Source organism: Herpailurus yagouaroundi, unplaced genomic scaffold (assembly GCF_014898765.1).
Source record: "Herpailurus yagouaroundi ecotype Mexico unplaced genomic scaffold, PumYag 251, whole genome shotgun sequence".
NCBI lineage: Eukaryota > Metazoa > Chordata > Mammalia > Carnivora > Felidae > Herpailurus > Herpailurus yagouaroundi.
In genome coordinates, this window is record NW_024412468.1 from 1,549,359 (window position 1) to 1,565,528 (window position 16,170).

At 48.4% G+C, this 16,170-nt stretch overlaps 1 protein-coding gene and 2 long non-coding RNA genes across 5 annotated transcripts in view; 2 read left to right on the forward strand and 1 right to left on the reverse strand.

Moving 5' to 3' along the window:
- Positions 1-45: 45 nt before the first annotated feature.
- LOC121020781 (uncharacterized) lies at positions 46-8,405 on the forward strand. Of its 3 annotated transcripts, none has more exons than XR_005786278.1 (2): positions 46-184; positions 6,460-8,405. It is a non-coding gene; the product is annotated as an uncharacterized LOC121020781 (long non-coding RNA). The 3 variants fall into 3 exon arrangements; XR_005786277.1 differs by having other exon boundaries at positions 46-169; XR_005786279.1 differs by lacking the exon at positions 46-184 and adding an exon at positions 5,704-6,191.
- Positions 8,327-13,789, reverse strand: LOC121020782 (uncharacterized). Its single transcript, XR_005786280.1, has 2 exons — positions 13,502-13,789; positions 8,327-9,313 (listed from the first exon to the last, which is right to left on the reverse strand). It is a non-coding gene; the product is annotated as an uncharacterized LOC121020782 (long non-coding RNA).
- Positions 13,790-15,303: 1,514 nt separating this feature from the next.
- Positions 15,304-16,170, forward strand: part of DYNC2H1 (dynein cytoplasmic 2 heavy chain 1) — a 351,138-nt gene continuing 350,271 nt past the window's right edge. The window contains exon 1 of the mRNA XM_040460797.1: positions 15,304-15,839. Within this exon, the coding sequence (XP_040316731.1) occupies positions 15,645-15,839 (195 nt within the window). The 5' untranslated portion in view covers positions 15,304-15,644. The remainder of the gene's footprint in view (positions 15,840-16,170) is intronic.

The following is a 16,170-nucleotide window of genomic DNA, read 5'->3' on the forward strand; positions in this document are numbered from 1 at the left end:
GCGCGGCGCTGGCCGCCGGGAGGGGGCGTGGCCGCGGTGCTGCTGCGCCCGAGCGCGCGGGCCGGGCTTCCGTCGGCGGAGGAGGGCTCTCGGCGCGTCTCGGGAAGCGGGGAGTCACCCCGCGAGATGTCTGAGGACACCCCTGGAAGCCTGCGGCTCCAAGTGGCTGGTAGAGCACGCCGAGGTGCACTCGCGCGCGTCCTCGCGAGGGCCGCGCCCTGCCGCTGCCCCCGCGTCCGGGGCACGTTTCCCCTGGGCCGGCCGCGGTCTCCCACTCCCGCACTGCCGGGCCCTCGCCCTGTTTGGGGGCGGTGGGTGCTGGCCGCCCGGCGAGGAGGGCCGCCCCCCCCCCCCCCCCCCCCCCCCCCCCCGGGGGGGGGTCGGGCCCCCCCCCCCCGGGGGGGCCCCCCCCCCCCCCCGGCTCTTCCCTCCACTGCCCTGATGCTCCCCCCACCGCCCTGGTGTTCCTTCCATCTCCCAGATGCTCCCTCCCCTCAGTGTGCTGCTTCCTTCCCAGGCCTGGTGTTCCCAGCACACACACCCCAGTGCTCTCTCCCCCATGCCCTGTCCCCCTAATTATAGCTCTGGTTTGGTTTCCCCTCCCTCGTTCCTGGTGCTCTTTCTCCTCCCTCCTCCCCCCCACCCCCATGGCCTCCACCATTGCCGAGGCGCTCCCTTCCCTGGCATTCCCCTCCCTCCCTCCCCTACCATACTCTCCCCTGCCCTCCACCACCACTGCTCCTAAAGAGGCCACAGGCCACGACTGTGTGCAGACTGTGGGGGAGGGTCTTGGCAGTCAGCACACGTGTGACCCAGGGAGTGGTTGTGTGCAGAGGACCAGTGGTGCGGTGAGGCACCTCCACCTAGGCACTGTCCTTTGGCCACCCAGGAGATCTGGTTTCCTTAGTGCCATCAGAATGCACACGTGACCCAAGGCCGGACAGGCAGTGCCAACCAGGGAGGTCTGGTCGCTTTTCGCGAGTTGTCCTTTTTCTAGACTCCAGCTACACGTACTTTAGTTTTTGTTCACTCTCTCAGTCTAATGTCTTCAAGATCCATCCACATGGGATTTCCCCCCTTCGTTAGGGTGAATAAATAACACTCTGATGTGATACACACACGCACAGAACTTTATCCATCTCTTGGTGGACACTTAGGTTATTTCCGTGTCTGGGCTCTTGTAGATAATGCTGCTGTGAGCATGGGGTGAGGACATCTTTAGAAGTTAGTGTTTTTGTTACCTTTGCGAGTACACACCTGACCCTTGAATTGTGCCAGTCACTTCCCTGCAGGTGTTTTCTGTAAATACACCTGGGTACTGCAAATGTGTCTTCCTTCTTTTCTCTGGATGACTTTGTTGTGAGAGCACAGTGATACATGTAACATACAAGGTACATGGTAACCGACTGTTGGTGTCACCTGTAAGGCTCTGGTCAGTAGCAGGCTCTTAACAGTAAAGTTTTCGGGGAGCCCAAAGTTATAAACAGATTTTCACCTGAGCATGGGGGTGCTGGTGCTTGTACCCCCACGTTGTTCACGGGTCAACTCCCACAAGTGGAAGTGAGGCATCATATGGTAGTTTAAGTCTTTGAGGATCCGCTGTGTGCTTTTCCAGTCTGCAGTCCCACCAGCAGGGCACGAGGCTCCGTCCTCCACCCCTGACAGTGTTTGTTCCCTCTCTTTGACGACGGCCATGCTACCATGGCCATGCTACCATACGCGAGGTGATACCTCCTTGTGGATTTGCGATGCACTTCGCTGATGACTGGTGATGGAAAACTCCCTTCCTGTACCTGTTGGCCTTTCACATATTGAGTTGTTTCTTGTCGAGTTGTAGGAGTTCTTTATATGTTTTGGATACTAACCCCTTATCAGGCATGTGGTTTGCAATTCTCCCCTTGGTTCTTTCACTTTATTGTTGTTTTTTTGCTGTGCAGATGTGTGTTGTAGGCCACTTGTTGATTTTTGACTTTATTGCTTGTGCTTTCGGTGTGACAGCCAAAAATCATCACCAAGACCACATCAAGGAGCTTTATTACTATGTATTCTTCTAAGAGTTTCATCATTTCTGCTCTTACATTTAAGTCTTTAATCCATTTTGAGTTAGTTTTTGTGAGTACTGTCAGATCAGGGTCCAGTTTTATTTCTTTACATGCGGATATACAGGTATCCCAGCACCATTTTTTGAAAAGACTGTCTTTTCTCCACTGAATACTCTTTAAAGAAGAGAGAACCCCTTTTAAAACAATTTTTTTTAAATGTGTATTCATTTCTTGAGAGAGAGAGTGTGAGTGGGGGAGGGGCAGAGAGAGAGGGAGACACAGAATCCAAAGCAGGCTCCAAGCTGTCAGCACAGAGCCCAACGCGGGGCTTGAACTCACGAACTGCGAGATCATGACCTGAGCCGAAGTCGGACACTTAACCGACTGAGCCACCCAGGAGCCCCAAGAGAACTCCTTTCTAGACAACAATTACCAGTGCTACTTCTAGACATAGGGAAGAAAATCCCCACCCCAGCCACCTGGAGAATTGACTGGATAGGATCTTGCATCTGTGGAATTCTCTGGAATAAAAATAACTGAAAGGCTGAGTCTATGCATGGTATTCATTCAGTTTATTACTCACATAATATCTAATGATCACTTAGACCAGGAACTGTGCTGGGTTAGGGATAAAGGTAGGCATGACTCCTGCATTCATGAAACTTACAGTCCAGAGGGGAAAATATATGGGAAGCATTTGCATTTAAGAGAACTTTAGGAGCAAGGAATACGGGCAGTAACCTGTGCTTGTCAGTGGTGTGAAAGGGATGACAATGTCCAGGGTTCCAGCCTTCTCTGGTCAGTACCTACTGCCACTACCATCTACCTCCATTGGCAGAATGGAGTATTCTGTCATCCCCCATTACTCACAGAAGGGGCAGACTGATTGCATCACTGCTCATGAATAGTACCCCCGCGTATGGTTACGTGGTTTTAATCTTTCCCATTGCTCACTAACCCATGGGCAGCACATGAATTCACAACTATTCACAATAATGGAGGGGCGATATCACACAGCAGTGCGGTTCTCTCTGTGTAGAATTTTTTAAATGAGAATAATGAGAAAGAAAGGGAAGCATGAAGCCTTACATTGAGCAGAAACTCACGGGTGACTTTAGGTAAGATACAGAATTTCCTTTATTCTTCATTTCATCCAACTGTTAGGTAGAAGGCTATACAAAAAACAACTGAATATCCATCTATAACAACAGTGGGCGTGTATGCCAAATAGGGCGGTGAGGGAAGGACTGGGACTGAGCCATAGCTCTACTGGTGTCTACTCAGCGTCTTGATTATACCTACATCCCTTAGCTTTTGAAGGTTATAGAATCAAATGATGAAAAAGATATTTTAAAATAGTTGTATTTGAATCAAGGCAGCCAAAATGGTCCACTGAGAGCTGTTAAGTTATTCCATACACAGTTTATTTTTTCTTAGCACTTCTTTAAAATAGGGCATTTGCACTTGCCAGAAAAAGAAGCAACACAAAAATTAAGTGATCGATAGGATGCCACGTACATGGTCCCCATTCTACATCCTGTCCTTGCTATACATTAATGTCGATTTATTTTTATTTTTTATTTTTTTTAATGACCATTTATTTTTGAGAGAGGGAGACAGAGAATCTGAAGCAGCCTTCAGGCCCTGAGTTGTCAGCACAGAGCCCGACGCAGGGCTGGAACCCACGAGCCGTGAGATCATGACCTAAGCCAAAGTTGGATACTTAACCCAGTGAGCCACCCAACTGCCCCTTGTACCATTGATTTTTAAAACAACCTTGCCACGGGTGGCTGGGTGGCTCAGTCAGTTAAGTGTTACACTCTTCTTGGTCTTGGGTGAGGTCATGATCTCACGGTTCGTGGGTTCGCACCCTCCGTCGGGCTCTGTGCTGACAGCTCAGAGTCTGCAGCCTGCTTCAGAGTCTCTGTCTCCCTCTCTCTCTGTACTTGCCCTGCTCTGATGCGCTCTCTCAAAATAAATGGATAATGGAAAAAAAGAATGGAGCCTACTTAATCATAATTGGTTCATTAATTGTGAGAAATAAACCATACTAATGTTAGATGTTAACAACAGTAGAGACTGCAACATATGGGAACTTTCTGTATTGCTGCCACTCCCTTTAAATCTGAAACTGCTCAAATGAAAAAAGTGTATTTTTAAAAGGGTCGAAGTGAACAGAAATAAGTAGATCAGCATTTAAAACTAGCAGAGTGCAGGAAAAAGTAGTAACTGAAGAGCCCTCTAGGCAGGAACCCCTTAGGAAGATCAGAATTCATAAAAATCTGTATGTGGGGTCGTAGGTAAAAAGCATTGTCTTGTACACCAGGTAGGCAACCCAGGAGGGCTCTGAGCTTGACATCTAACCAGGAAGACTAAGAGTGAGTGTTCAGGGGCCCCTGGCTGGCCTAGTCCGTAGAGCATGCTGTACTTGATCTTGGGGTTGTGAATCTGGGCCCCACATTGGGTGTAGAGATTACTTAAAAATGAAAATGGAAGTGCTCAGAAGGGAAATCATATTCAACTGGCCCCTGAGTTGCCCTCTGGTAGGTGAATGTGTGTCCCGGATGAACACCAAGAGTTCCCAGAATTAAAACTACCGGCAAAGAGTGCACGGGTTTCGTGGCTTGCTGCAGAAAAGAGCTGCCTTCTTGGACGCGTAGTATAGTAGGCCAGAGTGGGTGCAAGCAGCTAGGACTTATGTGTGTTCTTAAAAGCATTTCTACGGTCTTAAGCATGGATGACTGTTGTGTTTTGTTACACTTCATACTCCCCCAAACCTAACGTGGGAAAGATGGCATAGTGGAAACGGTGTCTTAAAAGGAGAGCCACCAATGGGGCGCCTGGGTGGCTTGTAGGTTAAGTGTCCAACTTCAGCTCAGGTCATGATCTCACGGTTTGTGAGTTCGAGCCCTGCGTTGGGCTCTCTGCTGACAGCTCAGAGCCTGGAGCCTGGAGCCTGCTTCAGATTCTGTGTGTGTGTGTCTCTCTTCTCCCCTCCTCACGCTCTATGTCTCTCAAAAATAAATAAATGTTAAAAGAAAAGGAAAAGAAAAGAAAAGAGAACCACCAACAGACTGATGGGCTTGCCTTTTAAAATTCTGCAACTGTGGATAAACCATCGAATCATGCTGTGACTCATCTGTATGATAAAGTAACCATGTCTGCCGAATCAAGACGTCACAGCATTGGACTGTGGAGAAAGTGGGAAAATAAACATAAAGGTGCTAACAGAAGTGCCAAGGGGGGTGCACAATCACGTATCGGTTGGACTCCTTGGGGAACACCCAACAGAAGTCAAGTTCCACTCAGCTAGAAAGGGGCTCAATTTCAGGTCGTCCACAGAACCAAAGCCAGGAGGAAAAGGATGCATGTTAAAGGGGTGGTTTGCCCCTTTTTTCGATATTCCCACCCAAATTCTGGTAAGGGGGCTTTCCCTCTCGTACCACTACCACCCTTTCTGAATGTCAACAGCCCTGTCTTTGGTTCCAGGGATCTTAGCCATGTTCTCAGCCATTGAAAATCGGGTTGTGGACACAGGGCCGTTTGAATGGAACTGAGCGAATTCTTGGGCCGTGGGTACGCGTCGTGTCTTTGGATGATCCATAGGTGACTGGGGCGGGGGCGGGGGGGGGTGGTGGACAGTTCCTGGAGGTCAGGGAAGACCAGTTCATGTGACTCTGCAGCAGAGGCCATGATGCCTGGAAGACAGGAAGTGGCCCGCACGCAATCTCAGACACTTGCTGGGCAGGCGCGCTGCTCTGTGCTGCCGTTTCTGCTCTCCACGTGTTGTTCACAGAGCTACTCCCTCGCCTTCAGCCTCACAGGGACCCCCTCCGAGGCTGAGTCTTCCCCAGCTCTTGACCCCTTTCCTAGCCCAGATGACCTCCTGCTGCTACAGCATAGCAGATTTGTCAAGTAAAAAGCCAAAATCGACTGGTTTTCTTGGCATTTCTGCTTTTACAGGCATAATTCTCGAGACAACAAGAATGACCGTGACTATAACGGCCAGGAGCAAGCATGTGCAGACGAGAAAAGCACACCCAAATTTTTTTCTCTCTACAGGCCAAAAAATCCAGAGAGTTCTCAGACAACCTTCAGTGAATTCTACCCCGTTCCATAGCCCAAGGGCTCTATCTGCAAGTCTTCTGGGTATAACCTACCTGTAGGCCCAGCTACATAATCCCTGGGGCCCAGAACAAAATGAAACGGCAAAATCCCTTGTCCAGAAAGTAGTGAGTGCTCTGGAGAGCATGAAACCCCTCTGAGCATGAGGCTCTGTGCGACTGCAGCCTGCATGCCCGGAGGCCAGCGCTGCACACACCTTAGAAGCCAGTCAGGGCCTACAGGTGCATTGAACGGAGCTTAGGGTTTGTGTCACTGAGGACTGTGCTCACTAAAACTCTTTCTCTTACTTCAGAGACACAGCGAGATTACGTTCCCCACTGGCTCAGGCTGTCGGGAACTGCCATCACAGTCTCCTGTGTCAGACTTCACCCTACCTGCCAATCCGCCACGTTCAAAGTCCTCTGGAGAGAATTCTATCACCTGGGGGACAGTGGAGCCACAAAGTGGAGGACTTGATGCCTGAGTCATCATGTGGAAGGCTGCCTGCCAAATACCACAGTGAACTCCAGGATAAGTAAAATTTCTAGTATGTGAAACCACTGAAATTGTGGGGTTTTTATTGGTAAACGCTGCCATACCTAGACTGTACATGTCAGGACAGGGCTATGTTACAGTTACATACAACACCAAAATCTCATTATAACAAAAATGCATTTCTTGTTTTTGATACACCATCAAGAACACTATACTCCGTGAACAGCTATCTACTCAGGGAGCGAGGCTGATAAAAGTTCCCTCCTGACTTCTGTTTCCGAGATCACCACGGACTGGGAAAGAACGTGGTAAATGATACATCAGCTTTGAAGGTTCGTGTGCATACGTGACACGTCACTTCTGCTTACGTTTCAAAGAAATGGTCATGCTTATCTTTAAAAAGAGCAAAGAACCGCAATCCTCCTTTGTGCCACAAAAGGGAAAATCCAGACACATTGGCGAATGAGAGCGAGGGCTACCGTGTGAATCGACGTTGGTGCCTGGAAGAAAGGCACTGCCATACAGACACTTAAAATACGTCGTACAGAACAAGTCATTGGGCAGCAGGCTGGTCAGCGGGACAGCCCTTCTGTACCCTGGTAACATATTTAGTAAATCCGTCCCCAGTGGGACGTAGAAGGTAGACCAGGAGCCCAGTGAGACTCTAACTCAATGGGAAGTAGATGGAGGCAGTGACGTGTGTTAGATACTGTTATCTGCCTTTAGCAAGATACCGTAAGTGACAGCTCAGAGGAGAACTGTTTGGTTTTCTAGAAGACACAGAAAGGTATTAAGGAATTCTGATCCAGGTCCTTTTAGGGTTAGAAAAGCGGACTGTCCCTAGACCCTCAGTAACAAGACTGTAAAGTGTTAAGTGACAAAGTTACTAAAAGATCGCTGATTTAAAAAAAGAAATGACACAATTTTTCCGCAAAGATGAGATTAAGGGTTCTAAGCTTAGTGTTTCAGAGAGCAGTCAGATAGTCCTTAGTCGAGAGAGAGGGGCACACACGTGAGGAGGCAAAAAGATACATCGTCCTTGAGAGTTTTATACAGGAAGGAGCTCGAGTGCAGAATTTACAATACGGGAACCAGAAGCACATATAGCAAAAAGGTCACCTTTTAAAGGTAATTGTTAATTGTTAAGGAAACCATGGGCATGGATAAAAAGAAGACTTTGATCCTTAAAACAAGCAATCCCTCCGAGTGTCCCTGCAGGAAGCCCGGATAACTTATCTTTCTGGTTTACAGGTTGCGGCTGGACCACAAGGAGCCATGTTTCATACCGGATACAAGACCGTGTATCGCGTGGAGATCTTAGATCCTTTTCTCTAGTCAGGGCCTGCCCCAGATGTGTTTCCATCGACTCTTAGCCCCATTCCAGGCAAGATCATTCAACACACAACAAGAGTGACTTTCCCTCGTTGCAGGGAGCAAGTTTCTTACTGGTGTAAAATCGCAAATTCCGTATTTTTTAGATGTCTTTAGGGACTATGGGTGCCAAGGTAATACTTGCAAAATGGGACTTGCAACTTGCTCTCTTATCCTTTAAATGTGTCTGGAGCTACCCTGCTGAGTAAAAGGAGGCTGCTAATTTTGTGATGTTCTATTCTCATAGCAACCGGCGGTGACGTCAGAGGGCTATTTTATCACAGAAGCTATCCAAAAAAAGAAGGAGACAGTCCTGGCTTCCTTGCGCTTTACGCAACAATCATTTCACATCGATAAAAATGGAAACAGGAAATAAAAGACTCTAATAGCTTATGTGAACCTTTTTATGGATAGTTGCCATGGTATGAAAAAGCTTTCATTTTAGCACTGATTCGTTTGTATCAGTGGTTATGTATGTGTGTGTTTTTCAAATAGTATTACAGGATATTCAGTTACAAGCCTAAGCAAGATTAGATAAGCTAGGTCAGGCACACAGGAGAGAAAGCAGCATCAAAGCATTTAAAAGAATAATTAGCATCATTAGAGAATATTACCTATTACTTGTTTTGACATTTTTTTATCAAGAACCTTAAAACACTAGGTTCACTAGCATACTTAATCACACTGAAAGGCAACATTAAAAGCACTAGCTTTGTTTGTCAGACAGATGACGGGCACCTAACTCGGTACAGGTGCAGATTTCAGGAAGACAGCGTCGTGTAAAGCAGCCTTGCGAACTCAAGTCAAGTCAATTAGCGAACTGGCCCGGGGGTGTGGGCCGGGTGTGGGACAAGCCCTAACTGCAGCGCTCAGATGGGTGAGTTGGGCCACAGCAACAAAGAACGCCAACAGCTCCACCGTTTAAGACATGACGTTTGTTTGCTTGCTCACACTAGGCGGTGGTCAAGGGTCAGCAGGAAACTCTGTTCTTTGTCATTAGAGCAGCCGCCATCTACAACTTTATTCCTTGCTGTGGCAGAAGAAAGAACGCGGGCAGGTTATTTTGTGCGGTCCAAGCGGTATTGTTTTCCTTACTTTGAAAGGTGTTGAGAAGGTGTGCAGTCACTGGGAAGGCTCTCAAACATTCTACAGCTCTCTTCCCCACAAGCCACAGTTGCACTTACCTGTGCACTTGTGGCTAGATGTGACCATGTGACTTGCTTGGCCTAGAAAATGTGAATGGAACGGACGTGCAGAGACGGTCAGAGCCAGTAAGCGCTTTGCCATATGGCTTCTTGTCCCTCAATACCAAGAAGATACTTGTCAATTAAACTCTTACGGAAAGTAAATACAAACCAAACATCAAGAAGTAGAAACAATTTTTACCAAGAAGTATAAAAACATCACAAAACTATACTTAAAAAAAATTCTCTTGGGGCTCCTGGGTGGCTTAGTTGGTTAAGTGTCCAGCTTCAGCTCAGGTCATGACCTCATGGCTCCTGAGTTCAAGCCCTGCGTCAGGCTCTGTGCTGACAGCTCGGAGCCTGGACCCTGCTTCGGATTCTGTGCCTCCCTCTCTGCCGCACCCTCACTCACACTGTCTCTCTCTCCCAAAAATAAACATTAAAAAGTTTTTAAAAAAGAGAATAGATTTAGTTTCTGCCATACCTCCCATAATTCTTACCATTAATATTATGTTGAAAATTAACTTTGATATTTAATTTTTAAAACATAATAAAGCACCAACATTGATAAATAGGATTTAAAATTTGATAGAAGAGTCAAATATTTCAATTATTCAGTCATGTCTGTACTTTTTTATAATGAAACACACACACCAGTATTATCTGCAAGGAACTCCACACCTTTCATTCTCCTCTAATGTCTGTTTCTGGTTCTCTCAGTGGAGACCGGGGAAAATCTTACCACATTATCACGTTTCCGGCCCATTCTCCTACCTCCTCAACTCTGCCCAGGATTCACTGGGGGCAGGAGGCATGCAGACGAAAGGACTGTCCAGCTATGAGCCCCCTGCTTACATATCTCCCCCTCCCTCCCCGTATCTCCAGTACACCTGAGCATCTAGTTCCCTATTTGTCCCAGAAGTAGCGGCTAGTAATTTCTCAGGGACTTCAGAAACATTCAGAAAAAACAGAGTTTCTTGTCTTCCATAGGGACACATACACATGCAGAGAGGTGAGTAGATTTCAGTATGTGAGTTGATCATTGAGTGTCCTATTAGAGTGTACATTTCTGTCTGCTGGTGATTGAAATATGTGAGGACTATGCCCAAGAGTGAGTTTCAGCCTTTGTAAGTGTGAAGGCAAGGTTCTGAAATGACATCTCTCCACTATGTTCCCCCCAGCACGGTCTAAAAACACGAACGAGATGATTACTGCCTTACGACAAAAAATTGTCTGACAATCCCATGGAATTCTTTCTTTCCATTGGGTAAGTATAAAGAATATATTTAATAAAGGGAGCAATTAAAAAAAATTAACATTTATTCATTTTTGAAAGGCAGAGAGAGACAGAGTGCGAATGGGGGAGGGGCAGAGAGAGAGGGAGACAGAAACAGAAGCAGGTTCCAGGCTCTGAGCTATCGGCACAGAGCCCGACGCGGGGCTTGAACTCACGGACCACAAGATCATGACCTGAGCTGAAGCCGGCCACCCGACCGAGCCACCCAGGCACCCTAAGGGAGCAATTTTTATAACTAACATGATAAATAATTTACCCAATATTTGTCAAAGATAATGGATAAAACAGAAAAAGCCCGTTTTCCTGCAGTCACCACCATAGAAAAGATGTAGATCCGTTAGAGATCATCTGGACCCCCGCGGGAACTTAAGACATCTTCAGGGGTTTGGGAGATCAAGCAATTTTCACAAGGTGGGACATTCTATGCCTCTTTAACTGCTTGACATTTTCACCGGTGGTGCAAAAGCAAGGGTAGCTGAGGCAGGCTCAACTCGGAAGGGGCCCCAAGGTTTCCACTCCCTGGTGGGTACACCCTGTGCAGCCCTCTGACCTTGAGATGGGGCGCCACACCTGCAGACAGCATGGGCTGTCATTCCCACGCTTAATTTACTAATCCGTTGACTGAAAGTTCATAAAGGTCATCCACTGGGCCTGGTCTAATCAGGTGAACCCTTAAAAGGAATGAGCCTCTTTTCTGTTACAAGAGGTGTGATGGGAGAACTGATGGGTGGGAAAGTTCTCTGGCTGGCTCTGAAGCCAGACGTGAGGAATGTGGCTGCCTCCACCTGCTGAAAGGAACCTCAGTCGACAGCCAGCAAAGAAATGGGGAATGAGTCTCACAACTGCAAGGAACTTAATTCTGCCTCAATGGTCTGAACTTGGGAGAGGACCCCCAAGCTGCAGGGGAGAACTCAGCCCGGCCCATGTCTTGATTTAAGCTACAGGAGATCCTTAGTGGACATCCATGTATGCAGTTTCCCCATTACTGACAAGTGGGACTTCACGCTAAAAGAGGTGTTGTTTTAAGCTGCTAGCTTTGCAGTTCTTGGTGATGAAACACTGGAAAACTAATGCGGCTGCTAAAACTGCCAGCACCTTGGCCCAGATGGAGATTGGGGCACACAGCTGTTCTAGAAGCCACCCGGTCTCCACCTCCATGCACGCACAGGAAAGGATCCCCGTTTCCCGGAAGAGTTCCTTAATAAAGGGGTAAAGATTACCATCTTGACTGAGTCCCAAAGCTTGAGGACAAGTCATTTCATGTCCTAGGTGATGAGATGAAACACACACAAGGCACGCGGGTGGCTCAGTGACCCGCGATCTGCCTGCAGGAAGGAGGAGCCTGGGCCTGGAGTCCTGATCAGAACCAGCAGCTGTATTCACATAAGGCCATTTATGGCAGAAAAGCTCTGGTTATTGAGACTGAGCCTTTAGCAGACATTTTTCTCAAAAATGCATTCTCTAATAAGGCTATCTTCTTAAAATTTATTTAAATTCCAGTTAGTTAACATATAGCGTAGTAATGGTTTCAGGAGTAGACTTCAATGATTCATCACTTACAACAGCCAGTGTTCATCCCAACAAGGGCCCTTCTTAGTCCCCCATCATCCATCTAGCCAACCCCCCACCCTCTTCCCTCAATCAACCCTGTTTGTTCTCCGGTGGTAAGAGTCTCTTACGGTTTAAGGCTGTTATTTCAAGGAAAACAACTGCCAGTTTTCATTGCCGATGATAAAATTCAAGTTTGCATGCAAAAATTAGAAACTTGTAGCCCAACGTTTACAGTAGCACTTTCAATAATAGCCAAATTATGGAAAGAGCCTAAATGTCCATCAACTGATGAATGGATAAAGAAATTGTGGTTTATATACATAATGGAATACTACGTGGCAATGAGAAAGAATGAGATATGGCCCTTTGTAGCAACGTGGATGGAACTGGAGAGTGTTATGCTAAATAAGTCACATAGAGAAAGACAGATACCATGTTTTCACTCTTATGTGGATCCTGAGAAACTTAACAGAAGACCATGGGGGAGGGGAAGGAAAAAAAAAAAAAGGTTAGATAGAGATGGAGGGAGCCAAACCATAAGAGACTCTTAAAAACTGAGAATAAACTGAGGGTTGATGGGGGTTAGGAGGGAGGGGAGGGTGGGTGATGGGCATGGAGGGCACCTGTTGGGAGGAGCACTGGGTGTTGCATGGAAACCAACTTGACAATAAATTTCATATTAAAAAAAAGAAATTAAAAAAATTAGAATTTTGGAAAAGTTAACATTCTCTGTTGTAAACCTAACAACCTCTTCAGACATAGAGACTTGTGAGCTGAGTGGTATACTAATGCATGTGATTGTTTTAATATTGTGTTATGAAACGTATCAACATTTGGAAGATCCTCATAGCTCAGTGAACCAGTATTTTCCAAATGACCGATGTGTGATGTTATGAAACCGTGCCTAGGTAAAAAATCCATTCAGAGTACAAGATAACCAACGGCTTTTAACGTAGCTGAGTACGAAATGTCGAATCATTGATATGGTTCCAGATTCCAAAGGGCAACAGCCTTTAAGAACTGATGTTTGAAAAATACAAATATAGAACAAAATCAGAAAATTTTAGCTCAGAAAGGTCCTGTCCCTTGTCCTCCACTTCACATTTCATGCTACCTGCTAGCCAACTACTAAACCAATGTCCTACATAAAATTAAAAAAAAATGGGGGTACATAGGTAGCTCAGTTAGTTGGGTGCCCAACTCTTGGTTTGGGATCAAGCTCCACGTTGGGCTCCATGCTGCGGGTTCGGAGCCTGCTTGAGCTTCTCTCTCTCCCTCATGCTCTCATAATAAACATAAAAACAAAAGAAAACAAAACCCCAAACAAACAAATAGCACCCTACTGCTGAGATCAGTTACTCTATTGATTAGAGTGGCTTAAGTTACTCTAAAAAAACAGATCCACATAAATATAATGTGAAATGGCTCGAACACAGTGAAGGTTATTTCTTGCTTACTTAACAGCTGCTGGCTTTACTACACACGGAGCCAGGAGCCCTGAGGTCCTACTGGTTTGTGGTTCGGTCATCTCTTATGGCTTTGTTGTCTGTATCCAGCTGGCCAAAGTTGAAGGCACACTCCCTTCTTTGAAACTTCCCTTGTCAATGGCACACATTGCTTCGGGCCGCATTCTGCTGATGAGAGTTACATTATGGCCACACCTGGCTAGTTCTTTTTTTTTTTGAAGTTTATTTATTTTTGAGAGAGACAGAGACAGCATGAGCACAGCATGAGCAAGGGGCAGGGGAGGGGCAGAAAGAGAGAGAGAGAACCAAACATTCTCTGCATTAGCAGCACAGAACCCAACGCAGGCTGGAACTCACTGAACTGTGAGATCATGATCAGAGTCAAACCAAGAGTGGGACGCCCAACCGAGAGTGGGGTGCCCTGGTAGTAGCTACTTAGCTGTGGCTGGAGACAATGGATACTGGTGGATAGCTGGCTGCGTACCACTGTGGCGTCGTGCCTAGAGATGCGTTTGGAGTTGGAGCTCGATATGAATCTTGGTTCTACAGCTAATCATTTCTGTGGCTTTGTATAAGTTAATTATCTCTGAGATTCCTTCCTCCTTTTTGAAGCTTCAGGAGTACAGGGACCTTTCCACTCTATGCCTAATTCTAGGTACAGAGCAGTGAGCAAGACATACAAAATTCCTATCCTCACAGGGTTTACGCGTCAGCTGGAGTTTCTATGTTTCTGGACACCCGGGTTAAACTACACTCAAACACTCCAATTTCCTATCTCGTGGAAGTCCAAAGCCCACCCAAGAGTCCCACAAGTTTCTGGAAGGGTAGCACTCGTAGGATCTCAACTGCTTTCCTGACTCCTGTCGCTACACCTGCTGCCTTTACATTTACCACGTTGTCATGGATGCTAAATCCAACCGTTTCTGTTTCCAGCAAAACAATTCCTCCAGACCAAGCATTTGTGAGTAGTGGTGACTTTCCTGAAGACCCTGTGAAGGGTCATAACGCCCGCTGCAGAGCGGGTATCTCTGTATCCATACCAGCCACTTTCGCTTTCAAAATCCTTTTTTGGCTAGTCAGTCACCTTGGGTTCTTGTCTGGATTTTTTCCCCATTCAGTGACCAGAATTCCAATTCATGGACGCCTCTCTCCCACCATCTGGCACAGCAGTTCAGCTGTCTTTAGTTCGCACTCCCTAATCTTAAGCAAGATGCTCAGCAGATCAAAAGACCCTCTTTGCAATGATAAAATAATATAGTTTTAGCAGGAAATTGTGACTCCTGAATGCAAAAAAAAAAAAAAAAAAAAAAAAAATCCGTAACCTATTTAAGTTCCCGAGGATAGAGCCGGCAAAATGCTTTCCGGGCAGGGCCCATGTCTCCGGGGCTCAGTGTTCTTGGAAGATAATTTTTGGATTCACAAAACCGGGATCAGCGAGCAGCAGTATCGGAGTTCACAATGACGCCACGGCGCAGAAAATGATAACGCCCCACGTCCTATATTTCTCCAGGATTCGGCTGTGCTTGTTGTAAGATGAGCCAGCTGGTGTCACAGGTGGCCGCAAACTCAGGTCCCGACCGCGCCGAAAACCTCTGCGTTTTCCTGAAGTTCGTTAATAAAGAGGGGTGGGAAATGGGCAACACAGGGAGGGGAGGGGTAGATGCAACAAGCGAGTTACCGCTGCACTCCACCACTCGTCCTCGGCCTCCTCCGAAAGCGACTTTTAAGGCAGCGTCCCTCCAAGCGCGGCGGCCGGCGGCTGCAGGTGCAGCGGGGGCCCCCGCGGCCCAGCCCTCCGAAATCCGGGGCGCGCGGCTTCACTGAGGACCGCGTGGACAGCCTCCAACCGCTTCCGGCTTTTGCGACCGGAAAGCTTTACCTCCGCGGCGGCGACCGACGAGCAGCCGCAAGGCGCGGAAGCGACGGCGGCCTCCCAGCGCGGCGCGTGCGCGCACCCGCGCGTTAACGTCCACGGCGCGCGCGCGGCCCGCGCCGACGTCGGGTCCCGTCGCCATAGCGACTGGCCCTGGCAACCGCTAAGCCGAGCGGGCCGGCTGCGGGCGGTGTGAGCGGAGCTGCGCCGGTCGGGTGGCGGCCCCCGGACCCCTCGTGTCCCCGCGTCGTGGCCGCCGCCATGGCGGGAGGGGCCTGGGACGTTCGGAAGGCCTTCCTCCTCACCACCACCCAGAACTACTTCGGCCTCCTGCCGGAGCCCTGCGACCAGCCGCGGGCGGACGGCTGCCCAGAGGTCAACAACTTTCTGGACGACGGCAACCAGATGCTCCTCAGGGTGCAGCGCTCGGACGCCGGCGTCACCTTCTCCAACTCGGTACGGGCCCCGCGCCTCCGCCGCCGCCCGTCCGCGCCGCAGGCCCGGCCGGGGTCGTGGGCCTCCTCCGCCTGCGTCCGCGGGTCGTCCCCCTCCCGCCTCCCTGAGAGCCCGGGAGTCTCTACCCGTCCCCTGTCCCGATGCCTCCCCGCTTCCCCAGAGACCCCGGCTGTCTCTACCCGCCCCTCCCCGCCTCTCCCCAGGGCCTCGCTGGCCCCGCTCCCTCCACTCCCAGCCCTGCTGTCGCCCTCATTACCCCGGAGCCCTGCTGTCTCCCTCACCCCCCCAGCCCTGCTGTCTCCCTCATCCCCCCAGCCCTGCTGCCTCCCTC